This window comes from Equus przewalskii, chromosome 32, assembly GCF_037783145.1.
Source record: "Equus przewalskii isolate Varuska chromosome 32, EquPr2, whole genome shotgun sequence".
Taxonomy (NCBI): Eukaryota; Metazoa; Chordata; class Mammalia; order Perissodactyla; family Equidae; genus Equus; species Equus przewalskii.
The window spans coordinates 7,405,630-7,428,895 of record NC_091862.1 but is presented as its reverse complement, the minus strand read 5'-3'; the positions used below and the strand labels follow the sequence as shown (position 1 = coordinate 7,428,895).

The 23,266-nt window shown below is 39.0% G+C and overlaps 1 protein-coding gene across 8 annotated transcripts in view; it reads right to left on the bottom strand.

The window, feature by feature from the left end:
* The window catches only part of PRKN (parkin RBR E3 ubiquitin protein ligase), a 1,214,117-nt gene that overhangs the window by 173,988 nt on the left and 1,016,863 nt on the right, over positions 1-23,266 (bottom strand). For all 8 annotated transcript variants that reach the window (XM_070603183.1, XM_070603184.1, XM_070603185.1 and 5 more), the window contains one exon: positions 6,471-6,620. In XM_070603183.1, coding sequence (XP_070459284.1) covers positions 6,471-6,620 — 150 coding nt within the window. The remainder of the gene's footprint in view (positions 1-6,470; positions 6,621-23,266) is intronic.

Genomic DNA, 23,266 nt, shown 5'->3' with positions numbered 1-23,266 from the left:
GCAAGACTTATTTCCAATCTGCAAACGAGCCACTCTTAGAGTTTAAATTAGATTTTTTGGACATATGTCAAATAAACAGGGAATGCATATTTTTGACATTTCATAATATTAACTTTCTTTATAAAATACTTTTTGATAAAGAACATCTTGTATATCAAAAAATAAGGAGCCTACAAGATGTGATTCCACGTTCTACATGGTGGCGACGCCAGGTGGTTGAGGCAAGAAAGATATGATTACAGCCTGGGGCTTAGTGCTTACAAACCCACCTTCAGGCATAATGAAAAATTCCTGTTCATTTGGGTATCTTCTTGAAAGCATCACAATATAAACTACATATATTTTGAGTCTAGATGTTAATATCTAGTCTTCTTTAAAAAAAGCGAGAACTCAAGGGAAATCTACCTGAAAAATAGTTTTCAAAATATTTCACATATATTTTTATAAAATTAAAATATTCTTAAAGAATAGGAAAAGTAACCATTTTGTTTTCCTTTTGTTATTAAATATTGACCACTTGCTTGCTTTTATTTCTGAGCCCTACTACATATTGAAAAAAGGGCTCTCCATCTATTTATTAAGTTAAGTTTTAAACTCACTAATTAGTTAGATCTTTGAGTGAAACACTGGGTATCTCCGTTTGTCTTCATCAACTCCTGTCTCATAAAAGGGCTGAAAATGAGGCTCAGACTCTCATTTAACTAAAATCTTCAACAATGTATTAATGCTCTTGTTATAAGTAGTTCCAAAGCACCATTCAACAAAAATATACACAATTTTTTTGCACAGACGAGGCTGTACCGTATACTTGCGCAGGTCTAGATCCAGATCTGATGGGGCCCTTCAAACTTCAGTTTCTACAATTTTTAAGAACCTCTTCAAGGAAAACGATGCAAGAACACAAGCTTGGTTGAGAATTTGGAAGGTCTGTGCAAGCAAAGAGCCCAAGGCGAGGGCTTCAGTAATCCTTCCATAAATCTGCCTCGAAGCAACACACATTCCATTAAAGCAGGGAGCGACTGTTAGATGCCTTAAGAAATTCTATCTTATTCCCTTAATCAAAGGTCAGTAATTTGATTTTCTAAAGATCTCCAGTTTTCATTTAAACGTGTAATTTTTTTTTTTTGCGGTTGTTAAATCTTGTCCCTGGATTTCCAATTTAAAACATGAAACTCTTTATCCAACTCTTAGTATTATTTTAAGGAATTATCTCCCAGACATATAATATCCCAAAACAATACCAAATAAGATAAAGATGTTTTATTTATAGAGAATGAGCAAGATTTGATTGCCATAGCTTTCTGTATTCCCAGGTCAGTGAGTGTAATATATTCCATATTTTGTTGCTGTTTTCCAGTACTAAACGTGTCAACATTTTACATTGGAGTCATAAAAGTTAGTGAGATAGTACTGATGAATAGCAATAAGCCCAAAGAAAAGAAGAATGTATAATGTGAATTCCTCAGGAAATCAATTAATATTTTTATGAGCAGTAGTAAAAATATGATCAAGATTAGCAGAGAGTGAGGTCAGACTATTTGATCCCAAACTACATTTTTCGTTGAGTTCTGTCTATCATTGTAAAAATATTCTGTGCTGCGTCAAAACTAAAATCTCAGTGCTCCCAAGGCTATACATTTTATATATTAAAATATACAGAGTTCTTTATTTGGCCATGTAGCCTTTGATAGGTCATACAAACTCTATAATTTCTGTAGTACTTTCAGTTTCCTAATTGACTTTTTGTGGATCTTTGAACTTAGCATATTTTGGTGTTCTGAATTACGTATTACTTGTGCAAAAGCTAGACACTATATTTTATATTTTTTGAAGAGTTTCTTGTTGAGGCAAGGTAAGAAATTCTTATATTGGAGTAAATGATAATCAATATTTGAAAATAAAAGTGATAGGGTATTCACATTAATTCTACATTGTTAAGATTCATTTATTCACTCATTCATGTAGTGACTGTTGAACCCCAAATACATGAATTTACTGAGGACAAGAATATAAAAACCAAGGACGGGAATAAAAAGATACGAAACAAGTGTAACACTTCCACTTGAATCCTGGGAGGTGCTCAAATAATTCTTTATCATGGTAATAAATTTGCTGCAATCGTCACACATCTATCAGGCCTTCGCTAGATGGACTGACATTATCATTTAATTGGAAATTCTTGTCTTCGTTTGTTAGCACTAGCTTTCTGGGTAACAGTTAAACCTAGTGATATAGTGGAGCAAAGGATCAGGTAATCTGATTTTTCCAATGGACATTACTACGTGTTTGAATAAGAGTCATAAATATTAACTTTAGCACCTATTTTAAAGAAGCCCAAGTCAATCAAAAGGCTAAAGTCTGTTTCTTTAGCTGGAAACTACACAACAGCAATCATGGATGTATGGCGGACCATCCAGGTATGTAATGATGGGCTGAATGATGAGAAGTCTACAATCATCCAAGCCTGGAGCTCAACACATGGGTGTGTCTTAGCTCCGAACATGTGTGTCTACGGGCATATCACAATGTACCTCTAAGGCTTAATTTGTAAATTCCATGAAGGATGGGGAATTTAGTTCTCAACCTTTCTACGCATGAGATTTTTTTGCAACCTCAAGCATTTCTTGGATACCACAAAGTAAGAGATGTACTTTTTGAATCTGTTGATAGTTGAGGAAAAATTAGGCACAGGTAGATTTTTACAATAAACCTGTAAACTACAGCCTGAGAACCACTGCAGCTAATAATGTTTAGGACTTCTTCCAACCCAAGACTGTGTGATTCTTCTATCGTTTTGTTATCAATGACTTTCCTTAAACACTGTGTAGGATGAGGTGCTCACTCACTTCCTCTAACTTCTACTTATTAGGTCTTGTTCTGCCTCTGAAACAACATAAACTAACCATGATTTCTTCCACACAATGGCTTTCCATTACTATCCTTAAATCCAGAAAAGATTGGCAGCTTACAAGAATGTACAAGTCACAGCAAAACAGCACATATCAGGAAAAGAGGAAGAGAGAAAGACAAAGTCAAGCTAGGAAATAAGTTTCAAAATCCATCCTCTCAATGGCCTGTTTATATGCTATAGACGGCCCACAAATGTGGCTCTAGGTTTTCTAGCAGTCAGCTTTCAGAGGGAAATCGTATCAGTTGTACAATTCACAATGTCCTCGAGGACAGCAAAAGTATTCCTGTTGCTAAGATCAGACTGAAATAGCTACCATGGTTCCTTATAAAAAAGTCGATTGGGATGCCCTGAACCACACACATTAAAGTTGCTGTATAATGACCACAATATAAACAAATGGCATTAAACCAAAGTACTATTTAGGAAAAGCAATTCTTTGAAGGGATAAAATAGTGAGGCCTAGGTATCTAGTTCCCCTGCTGTAGATCTGGCTCGATCCAGGGCTATATTCCAGAATATTTGAAAGACAGGATCAAATGAATGTCCTGTAAGTAATTTTCCTTGAATATTGGATCTTTTAGGTGAACTTTTGATAAATATTGATTATATTTTTGATTAAATATTAAATAAATATGCAGTTACTTTATGCTGGGCACTGTTCTAAGGCTTTTGAACTGATTATCTCATTTAATATTTGTAATAATCTTACACAGGGTGACTATAATATGCCCTGTTTTAGAAACAGGGAAACTAAAGCACAGAAAGATTAAGACCACTGGGAATTGGTGGAGCCAAGAACTGAACTTAAGATCCAATCTAATCTCCTTTTTTTGAGGAAGATTAGCCCTGAGTGAACATCTGCTGCCTAACCTCCTCATTTTGCTGAGGAAGACTGGCCCTGAGCTAACATCTGTGCCCATCTTCCTTGACGTTATATGTGGGACGCCTGCCATAGCGTGGCTTGACAAGTGGTGTGTAGGTCTGCACCCGGGATCCAAACCAGCAAATCCCTGGTCATCAAAGTGGAACGTGCAAACTTAACTACTGTGCCACTGGGTTAGCCCTCTAATCTCCTTTTTGACCACTACAGAATCCCAAATGGCATGTACGTTGGGTTAACATCCTTTTGTGAAAGCTAGGATTTGAAGAAAAAGGGCAATGATGAGGTCAATCTATTTCTGTTGAGAAGCCAAATCAATGGGAATTGATATAATCCTGAAAAAGACTGTGAGGATTGGAGAAAAAAGGCAGGAAAAGAAAGGAAAGCATTGAATTAATCCTTCAGAAAGTCATTTTTCTTTGTTCTTTTTTCAACTTCTTCAAATTGCAAACTATGGTTGTTCAAAATATGTGTGTGAATTCTTTAATACTCTTTCCTTTAAAGATGGAGCCCAATTCCCTGCCCTTTGAGGGTGTGCTGGTTGTAGCACCTCCCCTCTAATAAACAGAATAAAGCAGGAGTGATGGTGTACAACTTTGGAGGTCAGGTCACACAAGGCACTGTGGCTTTCTCTCTGATCTTTCCTGGATCACTTGCTCCAGATAAGTTAGCTGTCACCCTGGGGACAAATAGCCTAAGAAGAGGGCCATTCAGTGAGGAACTATGGCCTTCTGCCAATAGCCAGTTTGGAGCTGATGCCTTTTTGGCCAACAGTCATGTGAAGGTGTTATCTTGAAAGTGGAACTTCCAGCCCCAGTCAAGCTTTCAGATAACTGCATCCAGCTTGACTACAACCTCATAAGACAGCCTGAGCCAGAACCACCCAGCTAAGCCACTCATGGATTCCTAACCCTCAGAAACCCTGTGAGATAATAAATGTTTATTAATTAAATGGTTAAAATTTGGGGTTATTTGTTACGCAGCAATAGATAACTAATATACAAACCAGAGAACACACCTCCTCAAACAACAAAACAGAACAAATCAAAGTAAAACAAAATGCATTACCTAGAATTTCCAAAGGACAAAGAAATATCCTAAAGATAGCAATCTTCCTTTAGGTAAGGTTTGCCCCAAATTCTCTTAACTCAAAGATATTGAAGCAATTCAGTTCATTTCCAAGGTAACTTTCCATGATTTGGAGCTTATTTACTTATTTATAATGCCACATTGCGCAAAAAAGGGAAGATAAAGGCATTCAAACCTTAAAATTATAAAAAACCTTCAAAGTTCTTAAAGCAAGGTGAAAAACTGAATGCAGAAGATGGGCCAAAGAAATCCTCATCTCATAAAGAAAGTTAAGATCTTAAACTAGCTTTAGAGACTGGAACAACAGTAGTCAATTAGCAGGCAGAAGCATACAATTTAGCCATTAGTTAAAAACAATTGTAAATCATTTTAAAGGAAAACATTCACCAGCATTCTGATCCTGGAATCTGGCAGCTTGTTTAGGCTACGCACGATCAGTGGGTGCAGATTATACAGTAAATGATGATGACTAAGGCTGGAACTGTAGTTTGATTTCCCTGATTTCTAAGGCTAGCAAACATCACTTGAGTTTTCATTTGAATGCAATCACCATGATTAATTCAGAGGTATAGCTTTCCACTTAGGCATCACGGTATCCCATTATTTTTCAACTTCCCCTTCTTCTACTTTATCACTCAGCCCAGGGCTTTGTGAGCCCCACTGCATGTCAGATAGGAAGCTTCACGAAGCACAACAGATGCCAACTTATGCATAGGTGACTCACAGAGCTCAGCCGAAAATTAGGTCTGGGCAATATGCCTCTGCTATCAAGACTCCTTCTTCCACAAAATTCCTCATGGAGTTGCAATTTTAAAAGAAATGTCTTCCCGTTAAAATTCAATAGCATTTTATAAGCACATACACTTTCTTCCTTTTCTAGCCTGCATGAAATTTAATATCAGGATTACTATCCATTTGTCATTTCAACCTATAATTTAGTTAGGCTTTTTGTGTTTGAGTTACACTTCACTCACCCCTTCACCATCAGCTTGCAGCCATGGGTTCATTCGAGAAGGCATCTAGGTCATATGCGTTGACCTCTTAGAACAAACCTTTTCCATGTTGCTTACTCTGCTTCCCCAGGAGGTACCATTAGTTCTGCTCATCTCTATTTAAAATGATTTTTATGACAGAATATCATTTCAAGTTCTCCATATGAATCTTCATTTTATTTCTTGAAATAGGCAAACAACATCGCTAAGATATCACTGACACGGAATTCTCTTTCTCTTTCACTCCTCTCTATTTAAAGCCAACTCTGAAGAAATAATAAATTGTTGCCTTGAATCAGCTCAGTACTGGGAGAAAAGTTTAAAAGCCTGGGCTAGTGATTTACATCTTAGAGTAAACACAGTGATAAACAATTAAAGCAGAAAATCCTAATATGACTCTTCCCTTCCCTCCAAAATATACGTTTTCATATCTGAGATCTTATATAAGAATTTTTAAATCTACTTTCTTCCACATCAGTTCAAAGATGTCTGAGTCCAAAGGAAAAATGAAAATAAAACAAGTATAGAATCCTAGCCAATTTGCCAAAGTAAACAGACACACACAAAGGCAACACCCAGGGGTGTGGCTGGTACTCACCCCGCAGCCCAGACTGTTGCCCCCTTCGCAAGTGACTTTCCTCCTGCTTGGCTCAGGAAGCAGGCCTGCTCCGCAGCCAGGGCTGGGGCACAGCATGCCCCCCATCTGCAGCACACACTCTTCGGCGCCATATTGCTGGTACCGGTTGTACTGTGAAAAAACGACATGAGTTTTTAAAACTAATGATACTAAGATGTACTGTTTTAGCCAAAATGTTGATAGATGATGGTGTGTGGGATTTCTTTCTTAATCTGTTTCAGTAAAAAATGGCGGGGAGCTGTGGATAAGGAATGGTCCAACATGGAGAAAGTCTCCCAATTCCAACTGGCCAAACAGGTGAGGCATTTATTCTTTGTATTTCTAGAAATTGTCCTTAGAAGATAGATTTTCTGAAGTTTGGTTTTTAATACTACTTCCACCAACTGTATTTAACAGTCTTATTTCATAGAAATCTTAAGGAACGTATCCATTATTGAGTTTATGGGCACTTATAATGCACCATTATCAATCTCATCAAGTAGACTATTTTCATGCCTCTATTCAGGACTCTCTGGGTTTTTACAACCACTTTGAAAATAGGCCCCAACATTCCACCCCGTGGTAGTTGCTAGCAGCCCACACAATATCAGGGAACATATTCAGCTTGATGAAGAAGAGACTAATGTTAAAGAGTCAAATTTTCCTTTTGTGCTTATTCTTAAAGCCTGAATTCCTTTCTCCCTGACTTTGTTTCTTTGGGCTACTGCTCGGCTCAATTCCCCTTCCTGGTTTCCGCAACCTGCAGAACAAAACCGAAACTCCATCATACAATTTCAAGGTCTTCCTTGTTGCAGCCCAAGTTACTCTTCTCCTTGCATTATTTGATCATGTTCTCTTCCAACTCAGAACAAGTCAAATAGATTTGATCAACTATTAACTAATTTATGTAACATTTATTGAGAGCCTTCTGTGTGCCAGACATTACTGTGGGTGCTGAGGATACAGCTGTGAACAAGACAGACACCTCTGCTCTCGTCCACGAGACCAACAAGAAATACTGCAAGATTGAACTGTATCGTATTTCAGTGGGAAGGAGAATAAAAAAATAGAGAAGAGACAGACAGCAGGGAAGATGGGGATTACAGTTTTGAAGAGGTGACTAGGGAATAGGGAATGCCTTATAAAGAAGGTACGTAGAAGGAAACATCTGAGGGAGATTAGAAAAGAGAGCCATGTGGCTACCTGGGGGAAGATTTCCAGGCCTAAAATACAGCATTCTAAAGATCCAGAAGCCACAATGTGCTTGGTTTGTCCGAGGTACAGCAAAGAGGCCAGTGCCGCTGAATTAAGTGAACAGGAGGGAAAACAATGGAAGATGAAGTCAGAGAGTTAATGGGGATCGAGGATGGATAGGCCCCTGAAGGCCATTATAAGAACTCTGGCTGTTATCTGAGAGATTGGGAACCACTGGAGAGTTTTGATCTTGGAGCTACATAATTCGACTAATCTTTTAAAGACAGCCATCTGGCTGAGATGCTCAGAATAGACTCTTGGGGGCAAGCTGGGAAGCAGGAAGCAGGAAGCAGAGAAGCAGGTAAGACATTATTTCAGCAAGCCAGGTGAGAGATGGTGGTAGCTTGAACTAGGGAGGCAGGGGTGGAAATGGGGAGCAGTGATAGAATTCTGGATATATTTTGAAGGTAGAAGCGGCAAAATTTGGGGGCAGATTGGACACACGGTGTGAGAGAAAAAGGAATCAAGCACGAGTGTAAAGGTTTTCCCTGAGAAGACAGGACAGAGAGAGAGAAAGAATATTACTGAGACAGGAAGACTTGGAAGAAGAAAGGGTTGTGTGTGTGTATTTAGGGAGTTGAGAAAAGGAATCATTATTTTTATTTGCTCATATGCAGTTTGATAACCTATTACACCGCTGAGTCAAAATGTTAACTAGCTAAGTGAATATGTGAGCTTGCAGTTTAGGAGAAAAACATGAGTGGTAGATACAAATTTTGAGGTCTAGGTGCATGGAGAGCTGAAAAGAAAGGGTTAGCATCAGGCCTACCATCCGTTTTCTCATTTTTCTGGCCCCAGGAAAGAAAGATGACATGGTCAAATCCTCTTATAAACATGCTAATGGTACATACATACAATGACATTTGCTAGAAAAGAGTTCTTATTTATAGAATGCATTTAACAGGAAATAGTTGGTTTAAGATTGCTTATGGTAAACAAACTAGAATCTATGAATTTATGGGTCAAGGCTCTCTGTAAAATGTCATTAACCATGCAGTTATCAAGGGATAAAATGAAGACATTTCATCAAATGATAAATGACGAAACAGTTTACACAACTGAGAGATTTCATGTTAGTGGTCATTCCATGAACTTCTCAGAGACTCATTTATTTTGCCTAGAGTACATCCTAATATGCTAAGACAGGACCTGGGAGCCATGTCAAATGAATTGGACTTCTCTGTTTCTTTGATGTTTACCCACATCCTTGAAGTTATTAGTAAAGCTTGACACTGGGTCATATCTATGATTCTTGTAAGTCTGATTTGACAATATCACTCCATGTTATCTCAATAGAAATGACATTGGATGAGATTATTCAATCTGTTTAGGGAATATGAGAATGAGTTAGCAAAGAAGACTAAGAAATGGCAGCCTATGAGACAGGTGGGAAATGAGAAGGATGTGGGTGTCCTGGAAGCCAAGGGAACAAAATATTTCAAGGAAGCTGTCATGATAAACTGTGTCAAGGGCTGCAGGTAAGCCAGTTACTGAAAATTGGTTGAAGTTATAAATGTAGATGCCATTATGTTATGGACAAGAGCTATTTCAGTGGAGTCATGGAGCCAAGGCCTTATTGGAGTGGAGTAAAGGAGAATTGGAGGGGAGGAATTCTAAGAGGTGAGAAAGGACACTTTTTTCTAGGAGGTTGGCTGAAAAGGGAAGCAAAGACATGGGACAGCAGCTGGATGGGGCTGTTGGACTGTAAAGGATATTTTGAAAATGGAGAAATAATATTTTGGTACGCCGAAAGGAATGAGTTCGAAAAGAAGGCAAATTGATGATTTAAGATAGAAAAAGAGCTGTGTCTTAGAGTAGGTGGAGGGAACAGGATCTAAAGGATGAGTAGACGGGTTGGCCTTAGACAGAAGGGAAGGTAGCCATCCTTAGTAAAAGGAAAGAAGGCAGCATGTTTGAGCCCAGGGCGGACAGACAAAGGAGGCATTGGAAATTTGAGAAGAGAAATAAAGGTATGAATGATAAAAGGAGAGCGAATGGATGAGGGGACTTAGTATTATTGCTCGACAGTACCAACAACCGACTTGAGGTTAGAGATTATGAACTTAAAGGAAAGTAGTCAGTGGATTGTCTGTTTTTCTCCACCAACACTTAGCTGTAAGTGCAGAATAGGCAGGAAGTTGGATTCAAGCCTGGTGGGGGATTTATCAGACTTGTATGAGGAAGCAAGACATTCCTCAATCACTCCCACTCCTACGTGGCTTTGGCACACAACATCCCCTCATATAACTGTGAGTGATTTCAACAAACATTTCTCAAATCCCTCTGCTGTGCTGAGCTCCGTACCATTGGACTGTTCAACCTTTATGTCTTAACCTATCCAAAATGGGTACAAAGTTTCAGTTTTGAAAGACGAATGAGTTCTGAGATTGAATGTACAGCATGCTGAATACAGTTAACAATACTATATTGTATACTTGAAATTTGTTAAGAGGGTCGGTATTTCAGAACTATAAGACTTTTACTTAATATTTTCTATTCTACATCTGTATCTCCTTTCTTCCACAGTGGTTCTGAAAAACGCAAGTGTGATAGAATTACAATATTCCATAACAGCTCATTTGCTTTATCTCATATTATACCTATGATGATTTTAGAATAATATACCAATACTATCACCATGAATATGATTACGAAAACTTCAAATATATTTTCATATGCTTCATCCATTCTCCTGCTAAATCTTTCTAATAATAATACTGTATCTACATTGTTGAAAGATATGGCCATTTCATACTATGCTTTTTTTCTCTTAATTTTCATATTATGTTAATTCTACACACACACACAATCAGTGCTCACCACCAATCCTTATGGTGATTTCTCTCCAGTAATTTTGGTTGTTGAAGCTTGTTCTCTAGTAAATTCCTCAGAAGATCATAGGAAAAATATTCACTGAGTTCTTGCATATTGGTGACAGTTTATTTGGGACCTTTATTCTTAAAAATGAGGTTGGTTGGATATTAAGTCTTAGGATCACATTTTTTTCCCCTTCTAATATCTTCAACGTCTTACTCCATGTTCTTTTGTAAAGTGTTATGGACAAGCCTGATAACAATCCAATTTCTTTTTCCTTACAAGTGAATTGATCTTTTGCTCAGATGCCCAAAAGATTATTTTTTCTTTTTCTTTAGAATCTAGTAATTTTGTTAGAATATGTCTTGGTCCTGGTCATTTTCTGATCAATTTTCACAAGCAGGCTATGCCAGGAAAGTCATATTGAATTTAAGTTTTAATTTTTGCTCTATTCTCTTGCTTTGATGTTTTCTTATGGGATTCCTAGTATACATATATTGGATCTTCTTTATCTAACTTCTAAATGTGTCAACTTCTCTGGAATCCTTTATCTTACTTTATTTTCACTTTTCAGAAGTTGCTTCCTTTTTGCTTTCTATTTCATTTAAGACAATATCTATTGTTATTTATTTGTACTTGTATAATTTCTTAATAACTTAGTTCCCTTTGAAATATTTTAGTTTCTCCTGATTTGTGGGCATGCCTGACTGACATGCTTTCTTTGTCTCTCAAGACATTATTTTTCTTTCTGCTTATCCTCTTCAAAAATTTATATGGAATTTAACCTTGTTTCTTTTCTGTTGGAATTTTACTTTCTTCCTCTCTGTTACTCAGTTTTACATGAAATTAGTTCTCCTAGAATTTTAGAAGGAAGTAGGATTCAGAATAGCTCTCAATGGCTGTAGAATTTTCTCTTCTGGTTTCTGGGGTAGTGTTCAAAAATATGGGGGCTCCCTTTCTGAGATCTCCCAACTCTGTTACCCCACTTTGAGCTGACTTTCTCTTTCCTTTTTCCATTTTCTATTCTGAGCAATTTTCTCCTCAGTGTGGGGCTCTACTCTGACCAAGATCTTTGCCTGGTTAAGTTTTGAGAGTCCATGGGACCTAGATGCTCCAGTCCCTTCAGACCTCACGATAGACCTACTGCATTCCCCCTGTATCTTCTTATGTATTTGTATCTTCTGAATTTAGCATAATATCTTGTCTATAGTTGGTACACAATAGTTGTAGAATGAATTGATGAACTCTAACTCCACTAAATGTCAATTAATTAAATAATTCTAATCAAATAATCAACAGGAATGGGAACTAATAATAGAGTGATATAGGGTGGTTCAACCTAAATAAATATTTTTCTATTTTAAATAAATTGCTCTTAAGTAATTGGCTATTTTCTGATTTGATGACAGATCATCTAACTATTTAATTTAGTTAAGCAATTTTACTACTATGACAATAGCCTTTATCTAAGAAGGACAAAGTCCAATAACACTTTAGAAATTCTTGCTGACTGCATTTGTAGTGGCCTCGAATACTGATGGAACATGTAAAACTATGTTCCGTTTTCCATTCATTAGCTAAGGAACTTATAAGAAATGACTTTATTAGATTCATTCTATTTGTAATACACTGAGGAGCATTTGAGCATACAATTCCTTTTCTAAAGGAAGACAAACATTTTAACTTATATGCCTGGTACTTTCTGATGATTAAAAAGTACACACACCATCTGAAATAAAACCTATGCCTACTGAATGAATTGCTTTTTTTTAACATCGTGAAATTTATAAGAAAAAAATTTGACCTAGGGCCAAAAAGTGCTAGTATTCATAGAAAGTTTAACACCCTAAGGAAATACTTTAGACGTGTAATTGCAAATATGTCATTAGCAGAGATCCTTATTTGGTTCCCTTCAAGATATGACCCACATTTCCACAGCTTCTTTTCAACCACTTACTGGCACATATTTGAGAATGCATTGAAAGAACCCAACCATATAATTATCTGAGACTTGTGACACATTAGCTCAAAGTAGAACAGAATACCTGTATTCATCTGAGTGTAAACTATATACAGTGGTGGTGCAGTGATAAGTGGACTGCAGTTGGTGAGCACGAACACACACCGATCCATTGACACTACTTGTGTTATTTCCAAGGGCTTTTTTGCTCACAAATATTGGATAGCATTTTATAAGTAGAACTAACTTGAAGGAATGTAATTAATTTGTCATGTGGACTAGGTCTGTATAGAATCCATTCTCAGATGACCTAAAAATTAGCAAATTCTCTGAAAATCACTTATGTATCGTTTGTCTCTGGAATCACGGTGAGCATGTGTGTGTGCTTGTGTATGTAGATATATTAATATTTACCTGCCAACTTATGCTGTTTAAGCTATTATTAAAACTAGTTTGCAGTTTTCTGGATATACTTTCATAAAGTGGATAATCCACAGACAGATAACTGAGATAATTTAGAGTTGACAACATATTTGCAAAAATTGTTGAAAATAATGTTAATATTAACAAAGCATACTACTCTGCAACTAAAGAAAAAAAATTTCCTCCTATATTTCATCAGATTATAGTGAAAATACATTCCATTAGTATGACCTGTCTAGATAAAATCTAGACTCTTTGCTATGGTTTATAGTTTATTTATTTGGGCAGTAAATTATTCAGTCTTTATGTGCATGCTTATAGATTCTCTTAAGAATAAGAAATATTCTTTTTAAAGTATAAAATTCATAGAAGCTTCAATAAACTCATATTTTAAGAATCTAAATAATGAGTCATGGGAGAGCATAATCAAATAGAGTTTGCATTTCGGTGGTCTGTAGATAGAGAGCTGGATTGGGTAGAATATTGCTCTATAGTGAAACAGGGTCACAGGTTCAAGTCCTACACAGGCCAGTTTCTTGCCAGCCACTGACTGTATGCTAAATACAGCTGGTCGCCTGGGGGAAGGGTCAGGCCGGGCAGGAACTGTGTCTGAATATCCTGCACCACTGGAAAACTACTCAAAAGGCCTGTCTTGTGTGGGAGGGCACAGACAGCTTCATCGTGATGTTTAATTCACATGCTTTCCTAAGAAAAGAAAGCAAGAAGGAATCTAAATTTTAAAACTGCAAGAAATTTGAAGTGCGGGGATACTAGGTAAAACTAAAATCTAGGAAAACTGGCAAACGTTCTGTCAAAATGAGTCACTGGCTTGTCAGCAATCCAGGAGCTGCACGGCAGCCGGTCAAATCCTTCCAGCAGGGAATGAGGCTGTTTCTGTTCTGCCGTGGAATTTTCCAGAGTATCCTTTTGGGGGCACTCAGGTACAGCTACCAAAGCAACCCATACACAGGATCAGACTTGTCTTGCTTTTCCCCCTAAATTCTGGCTTCAGTTGAGTCTTAGCCACAGGCACGTGGGGATTCCCTTCCTGGGTCTTCTTTCTTCCTTGGAGGAGAGAAATTCTGATCAGAGATACCATTCACTGAATTCTTGCTCTGTGCCAAGAGACTGTCCCAACACCGCCTACACAGTTCGCTCCCTGTCTACCCTGGGACGCTGTAAATGACGCCACTGAGTCCCAAAGAAGTTCCATCCTTTGCTGAACTTGACATAGGCAGGAACCCACAATCCCACTTCAGAACTCAGGGCTGTGACTCTCAAAGTTCACCCTTTCCCCGATACCAAGCTACCTCCACTTTCTTTTTTTCCACTTTATTAAAAAAAAAATTCAGCTCACTATTCCTCAGTCATCTTTTAGAAACTAATGAAAAACAGCTTATTATTATAGCACTTCCTCTTTGGATTAAAAAAATCTAAAATAACTTCATAGAGGAACACGAACTTACGGTTAATTCATTTCCCTTTGCTGTGCAGACGATGCCCTATTTTCTGTGTGTATTAGAATTAAAAAAAAAAAAAACACTCCTTAAATTCTTATTTTTCCTCATTTGCAGGTAGTTAGCCCCGGGGGAGCTGGTGACAACCTCCGTGGGGGTGCCTGCCACATTGCTGTTCGTATTCTCTGTTCTGTTGCTAATAATGTTCTTTTCATCCCTGGACATCTGTCATCGACTGATGAAGTAAATTGGCTAGAGAAAGGGCTGGATCTTGTTCACTGCATAGAAAAAACAATCATTAGGACAGCTGAAATCAAACGTAAGGAGGAAACAGATCCAACAACACCTAAAATATAATTAGAGCAGCAGACTGTATCCTGGATTGCAGTTTACGAAGGTTTTTTCTTTTTCAGATGACATGATGCCAAAAAGTGCCTCAACTTCCAGTCGCTGTAGAATCTTCTGGAAAGGAGGTCAAAACCAATTGGCTTCTTGGTCCCGTCTCCACACTGTGGCCTGTGGCAGTGCCCCAGGGGAAGGGAAAGACTATGAAGGTGGGTACTGGGAACTGTTTTCCTCACAGGAGTTTCTACCATGGGTGTGACTTCAGAGACAAACAGGACTGCTAAGCACACTCGCCCGACGGGGCACTCAGCAAAGGGCAAGGCTGTCTGTGGGCACGTATTATTTATCCTTTACTAGAGTCCCTGAGAAATGGTTTTGGGTAGTACTGTTAGATTCCAAGTCCAAGAACTTCACCCTCAGAGAAAAGGAATTTGTCTCTGACTTCCTGGAGGGGTGCTGTGGTCCTCGTCACCGACACCTGGCCTTTTCTTCTAACACAGTATTTTCACACCTCTCCCTTCTGCTCATTCTCCAGAAGTTGTCCATCCAGTCCCGAGGCAACTATGCTAGTTTCAAGGTGATGCTGAGGCCAGAGGAAAGGGGAGAGTGACATTTCATTGTCTGGAAGTTTTGGGTAAGGCTTTGGTTTGAGACAATGAAATGGGTTAGTTCCACTGCACATTAATAAACTGATTGGAACTTCAATGATGCCAATAAATCTTTTCTTTGTTTTGTGAGATTAGCCCTGAGCTAACATCTGCCACCAATCCTGCTCTTTTGGCTGAGGAAGATTGGCCCTGAGCTAACATCCATGCCCATCTTCCTCTATTTTATATGTGGGGTGCCTGCCACAGCTTGCTTGATGAACGGTGTGTAGGTCCATGCCTGGGATCTGAACCAGTGAACCCTGATCCTCTGAAGCAGAGAACATGAATGTAACCACTACGCCACCAGGCCAGCCAGCCCCCCAAATAATTTTTAAAATGATTTATTGGATTTATTAGATGACTTTATGTTTATAACTATGTAACTTTGAAATGAACAAGCCTATGATACCAACTTTTGGGAGTGAAGGGCAAGTAAGTTGTCTTAATATCAAGAGACACACCTGAGATGACAATAGCCAGGTGGTCTGGTTGTACACCTATGTCCCTCCAAAGATCATCAGAATGCATTCCATCATGCCTCACATCATTATTTACATCTAAGACTTAAGCCTCCCCTGTTATTCTTATCCCCAAATTCTCATTCCCATGTGGGTCTCTATATTCCCCAATACGAGCCTCCTTTCTCTCCCATACCCTTTCTCTGTGTCCTGTGGAATTCTTGCTCCATGATAAATAAACTCTCCTGTATAATCAGCCCTTTCAAAGGTTTCTCTCTCCTCCACGATTTAACTGAAATTGGTTCATCTCTGTTGTCAACCTCTTAAATGAGGGCTTCTTTTGGTTTCAGGTACACATACTTGAGGGCCAGAGGTAGAGTTTGTTGTCTCCTGGCTCCTCACTGATGTTCCTAAAACCATCACTCCCTTCTCTCTTGCAAACCCACTCCATTCCTCCTTTCATATTTACGTCATCTGGCTACACACCATGCCTTCTCCTCGTTGATGCCAACTGCAGTGGATGCAGGTGGACAAGACCCTCATTCTTGTCTTCTAAGAGGGTCTTCTAACCATTGCCTTAGCTCCCGGTTCACGGTTTTCATCTCTACTCCTATTCTTGTCATCATCCTGGGGACTGAACTCCTGTATGAATGAACCATCCATCCATCAACCTGTACTTTCAGTTCTGTTACCTTCTCATCTCTGAGAACTTTTTAAAACCCTCTTCTGTCACAATCTCTCCCTGGACCTTGTCATCTTGAGAAACTGTACCACCTCTGAAATTCAAATTCCAATTGTATCTCTTTCCAACCACCATCTCCTGTCTTTCCTCCCCTGATCTCTTGCTAAAGTATGGACATTGCTTAAATTCTTCAACTTCATCAAGATTTCTCATGAACTGACCCAACACTTTCTCCCTGGCCCTTGGCCCTCTCCAAGATTAACTGCCTTTGTGGTCTGACATAGATTCCATTATCCATCACCATAAACATTGTCTGAAAACACCTGGTGATGGGTCTTCCGTGGTCCTCTTCATCCGACTACTCTGGCAAAAACCCAGGCTTGGGAAACATTACCTCCTCTTTTCTCAGGCATGCTCCCCTGAAGTTGAATGCTGCTGAACAAAATTACACAATTGATTGCTTTCTCTTGAATTACTGATCACAAACTTCAAATGGGCATTTACAATTTCCTCATGATTGATTATGTTTCTCTAGTAGTACATTTTCTCTTCTTTCTTCCTAAACTGTTCACACCCACCACCTTCCTCCCTTCACCTGGATATCTTACTTCATATTTCACTGAGAAGATAGAAGTCTTGAATGATGTATTCATTTATTCACCAAATATTTACTAAGCATCTTCTATGTGTCAAGCGCTCTTCCGTATGGAGAAGACACAGCAGTGAAAAATGTGTCTGCCTTCACCAAGCCATCATGTGCCAAGTTTCCCCTTCCCACAGGTAGACTACAAACACCCCTGCAGCTGCATTCACCTGTTCCATTCTGTCTTCTTACAACAAAGAACGTGGCCTTCCTCCTCTTAAGGGTCAATTCCTCCATCTGTGGCCTGGATCCATACCCTTCTCACCTTCCAAAGTACTTCCCTTCTTCCGTTATCTCATCTCCCTCCTGAATCACCAATAATCCATCTCCATTGGATCATTCCAATGAGCATAAAACAAGCTGTAGCCTCTTCAACCTTTAAAGACCCTCCTGCTATTGCTGTTTCCTTTTTTCTTTTCATAACAAAACTTCTAGAAGGAATTGACCTCCCCCTTTTGTTGACTCTTCATCCCATAAAAATCTGGCCCTTGTCTCCAAGCTCTCCACCAAAACTGCTCGTTATGGTCTCCAATGATCTTCATGCCACCATATGCAAAGGAGAATTGACTGACCTCATCTTATCCAGCTTCTCAATAGCATTCAACACAACAAATAGCCACTTCTTCCACTGGGAAACACTTCCTTTCTTGGCTCCCTCAACACCACACATCTCTGGATTTTATTCTACTTTCCTTGAGGCTCCTTCTTGGTCTCCTTTGCTGGGTGCTACTCTTTTACCCACTTTCCAAATGTTGGTGCTCCTTAGGGTTCAATCATGGTCCCTCCTCTCCTATCGTTTTTGGCAACAGCCATGGGATTTAAAATACCATCTATATGCCAGCGGCTCTGAAGTTATCTATCCATCTCTAACCCCTGACCTCTATGTCCTCTGAGTTCCAGCTCATACATCCAAATCCTGACTTATCTGCTTCTCAATGCTTCAGGCATATCAAACGCATTCAGAACTGAACCCTGGATTCCATGTCTCCTTGCTCACCTTCTTACTATCTTACCAATCTCAGTAAAATAGAACAGCAAGTAGGATTCCTTCATTTCCCTGACCCACAGCCAATCAATCACCAAGACCTTTAATTCTACCTCTGTATAGTCACTTCTTTCTATTTCCTCTGCTATCCATCTTAATCCAGACCATGTTCATATTACAACAAAACTGACATTCTTAAAATGTAATTTGGATAATGCCAGCCCCCTGCTTAAACTTCCATTGATTTCCCATTGAACTTAGAATAAAATCCCAACTCTTGACCTTGGCCTAGATAAAGTAGATGGTATTCACCTTTCATCACTGTCTCTCTTGATCATTATTCTCCAGCCACATTAATGATATTTAGTGGCTTGAATATAGCAAGTTCTTTATCTCCTTGGGGGCCACTGAACATGTGCTTTCCTCTGCTTGGAACCCTCTTCCACCCCACTACCAGGATCCAAGCTCATTCAATAGTGGGTCCTCTCTCAACCTTTACGTTTCAGGGTTCCTTGACTCCTTATCTAAAGTAGTTTACATCTCAATCACTATTTCCATCTTAGCATTTATCATCATTTGTGCCTATGACTTCCTTGCTTATCATTTTATCCAACACTACCATAATCATAGTACAAAAGGTATTAAAAATGTATTTGTTGAATGAATGAAGCTTATTTCCTTAAAATTCTTGTGATTAAACCTAAGTTAGAGGAAGCTGGAATAATTGGAGGTTCTTCTGAAATACAATTCTTCTGAAGGCTCTCCAAACCCTGTGGACTTACAGATATCACACCTGTTTTCTTTAGGGCTCATGTAGAGCTCTGGAGTAGCTTTACTTACCTACAATGTGATAATATCTTTGCAAAGTAGTTTGGGTTTGAGGGGGTTGATAGGTGCCCTATGAATGTGAGTTGTAAACACGAATTAGAGACAGGACCAAGAAGCTAAAGTAAATGTATTACTTTAAATTCCAAGGAGTTTTAATTGTATTTTTATTTTAGGAAGGTAATGATTTATAGTGCTTAATGATTTATTTTTAATCCAGATCCCAAAAATCAACTACCTATTAAACATCAATGAAAATGGAAAGGAATAACATACAAAGAAATTACATAGCGGTGAATATCTCTACCATCCGGGTAATGAATTCAGTAATTAACCAGAATCTGTGTAGATTGTGTCAATTCACTTTTAAGTGAACATTACACTTATGTTAATGTTTTCTTTGTTCCTGCTAGTTCAATATATTGATGGATTATAAATAGTATTTAAGTCAGAAACATTTTAGTGTAGCACTCAGTATTTGCAACTTACTTTGCAAGTCTATTTATTTACAAAAATTCTAAGAGATGGTTGAGTATTACGCTTCCTTTTCTACAAATGGAAAAGCCAAGTTAGAGAGAGACTAAAACGATTTGTCCAAGAGCACTTGTAACACCATTAATGTAAAAATTTCATTTCATCAAGTAATATAAGTTGTCTCAAGCATCCAGAGAGAGACTGAGGCTTTCACCAGCTCCTGGTGAGGCCATCTACCCCCCACTGGCAGGAGTGGTGGGGCTAGAACTCTCTGTTTTCTCCCAAGAGCCTCATGTCAGCATCTCCCCCGAGGCCACTAGGTTTTGTCATATATCATCAGGCTAGAAATATCCCTGACTGACGTGTCCTGTTGATATCAGTCACCAAAGAGGTCCTTGGCCCCCTTGTCAGTTCTCTAGTCTGACCCCCAAACCCACACACAGCTCTCTACATTCCTTTTCTCTATCATGTCCTTCAGCTTCTCCACTCCCTGAGACCCTTCCCCCATGCTTGGGAAACTCTGGGTCAGGGAGTAGTAACTGCCCTGTAACTTCAATCTACTCTTTCAGCGTTTCTCACATTCTTCCCTCACTGAAATTGGCTCAGGCCTGAGAACAGCACTTCCTCTTCTGCTCCCACAAATGTTTTCTCTGCCATACTCTTTGTACCACCAAGTATTGCTCTGCAATCCCCCAAGGAGAGCAGTTTCCCTTTCTCCTTCTAAAACCCTCCAGCTTTGAATTTCAAACCATCATCTAGTATGAGCTATTTCTCCTTTTGCCATCAGCTCCTAATATCCACTGCCCAAGATTTCTCCCTTTCTCTTCCCCCTCTCTGCCCCATTTCTCAAAGCTTCAGTTCTTGACTCACTGTAAGTCTCTCCAAGTCTGCTCAGGTGATAATTCTGGAAGATCTCAGTGTCCACACAGGCCATACTTAACACCTGGCTTCCCAAGTCCATGACCTCAACTTCACCAGTCATCCTGTCCTCTATCTCAAACTTGGCCACCAACATTTCTCGTCCTTCCATGACCTTGTCATTGACAATCACTGCACCACCTGCACAATCTCAGTGTCAAGTATCACATTCTTTGGCCAACACCTCCTTTTCCAGCTAAACTCTTCCAATATCCAAACTCCAAAAACTCCTTGAACTCACTGGGACCAGTAACCAATGGACCCTACTACCTTCTCCCCATCCCTTTCTCCTCTCATCCCACTTCTGTGTTTACCCAGCTGAAATCTCATCCTCAGTCATTAAACTCACTCCCTTAGGTCCACCCTCACCTCCTTTGCTTTGCTCTTGTTTTTGTTTTACTTGGATGGCTGGTTAAACCGAACTCATTGTCTTTTCTGCCTCTGTGTCTACACAATTGAATGTGACAGAACAACACCCAGGCTTATTGATCCCACTCCAAATTCATTCATCTCCTAAGTTTATTCTGCTTACTGTCCTAAATGACAATTTCATTATCTTTTCCTCTCTCTGTAAAGCTCTTTCTTCATCTTCACTCTCAGATGATGATTTTGCTTCCTATCACTGAGAAAAGAGGAGCAACCAGCAAAGACCTTCCTACACATTCTGCCTTCCCCATTGCTCCCAGGTTGAGCTGCCCACACTCGTCTCAGGCCAAGCCTACACTCAAATAGTTGTCGAATCAAGGCCATTGCTCCTGAAATTCTCCCCTCTCTTCTGGACAATCAATCTCTCAATTTCTCTACCAAATCATCCCCATCAGCACATAAACATGGTGAATTTTTTCCTGTAAAAAAATTTTTCTTGATCCCACATTCCCCACCCCCAGTTACCTCCTTCCTTTGCTTTTTTTTTACAGCTAAATTCCTCCACCAACCAAAAAAGTTATCTATATTTGCTCTCTCCCATTCCTCTTTCCCTTCTCACATGAACCCCATTCAGGCAGGCTTTCACCCTCACCAGCTCACTGGTCAAGGTCACCAATGACCACCAACTTTCTAATTCCAATGCTCAATTCTCATCCTCTTCCTGCTTGATCAGCATGTGGTTGGATGATCAGTCCTCCTCCTAGAAACACTTTCTTCCTTTGGCTTCCAGTTCACACTCTCCTGGATTTCTTCCCACCTTATTCCAACTACACCTTATGCAATCTGGCTCATTCTTTCCACCTCACCTCACCTTCTACAACCCTTCATTTTGCTCTGACCACTCCAATCACACTGGTCCCCAGACTGTTCTCCATGGGCTAGGTGATGGCCATTTCTGAAGTTCTGTAATCACCTTATTCTCTATCTGGAAATCTCTTTTCCTAGATGTTACCATGATGTTTTCCTTTACATCGTTAGGTCCTTACTCACATATCACCTGCTCAGTGAGACTTTTCCTGTCCATCTTATATAAAATTTTGCCTCTTTCCTCAGCATTCACTATCCCTCTTCTCGGTTTTATTTTTCTTCATCACAATGATAATCATCTAACATACTATATACTCAACATGTTTGTGTCTATATAACATAACGTAGTTTTCCTTACTAGAACATGAGCCTGATAGGGATTTCTCTTCCAGTCCTCTATCCCTGTAACTGAAAATGGCATAGAGCACACAGTAGGTGCTCAATAAGTATCTGCTGAAGAAAAGAAAGAAGGAAGAAAGGAAATGTGATTTTTTAGGAAATAATAATCAATATTGCCGTGATGTACTACACTGCCTTATTGCCCAACTAATCAGAGTAATATTGATTTTGACTGTGGCTTGATTAATTTTTCTAGGAGAATGCAAAGTGGCCTGAATTTTATGCAAATCTAAGGAGATGATTACAGTTGGCTTCTTTCTCTAATAATCACCCAATGACTCTAAAACAAATATGGAAACAATTTGCAAATATTGGTACAAGTTGGAAGAGAAGGCTCCATTATCTGAGCAGAAAGTCAGGGTAACAATCAGTGATTCTTGTTTTAAGAAATCTTTTTCAGGCTTCCACAGGAAAATGACTGTGAGATACAGGTGTTTTCATAAATAAGTATGCTTGGGGGAGCTGCTTACCAACTTTTACCTGCAATGGAGGCTATCTGAGTTTGCTTATATTTAAATAAACATTACGCACGCTATTCTGGAAATTTGCAGCATGAAAAAATGGAGACACTCCAAAGCGAAAAGTGACAAATGTTGGAGAGGTTGTGGAGAAAAAGGAACCCTTATACACTGTTGGTGGGAGTGCAAACTGGTGTAGCCACTATGGAAAACAGTATGGAGATTTCCTAAAAAATTAAAAATAGAAATAACTTTTGACCCAGCCATCCCACTACTGGGTATCTAACCAAAGAACTTGAAATCAGCAATTCCAAAAGTCCCATGCACCCCTATGTTCATCGTAGCATTATTTACAATAGCCAAGACATGGAAGCAACCTAAGTGCCCATCAACTGATGACTGGATAAAGAAGATATGGTATACGTATATACAATGGAATACTACTCAGCCAGAAAAAAAGATAAAAATCATCCCATTCACAACAACATGGATGGACCTTGAAGGTATTAGGTTAAGTGAAGTAAGCCAGATAGAGAAAGACGAACTCTGTATGACTCCACTCATAGGTGGAAGTTTAACATAGAGACAAAGAGAATTGATTGGTGGTTACCAGGGGAAAGGGGGGGGGGGTGGGGGGAGAGCGCAAAGGGGGAAGTGGTGCACCTACAACATAACTAACAATAATGTACAACTGAAATTTCACAAGGTTGTAAACTATCATAATCTTAATAAAAAGTTAAAAAAAAATGGAGACATCCTGTAACCTGTTAATTTAAGGGGTTGGAAATGATTTCAGTTTTTTA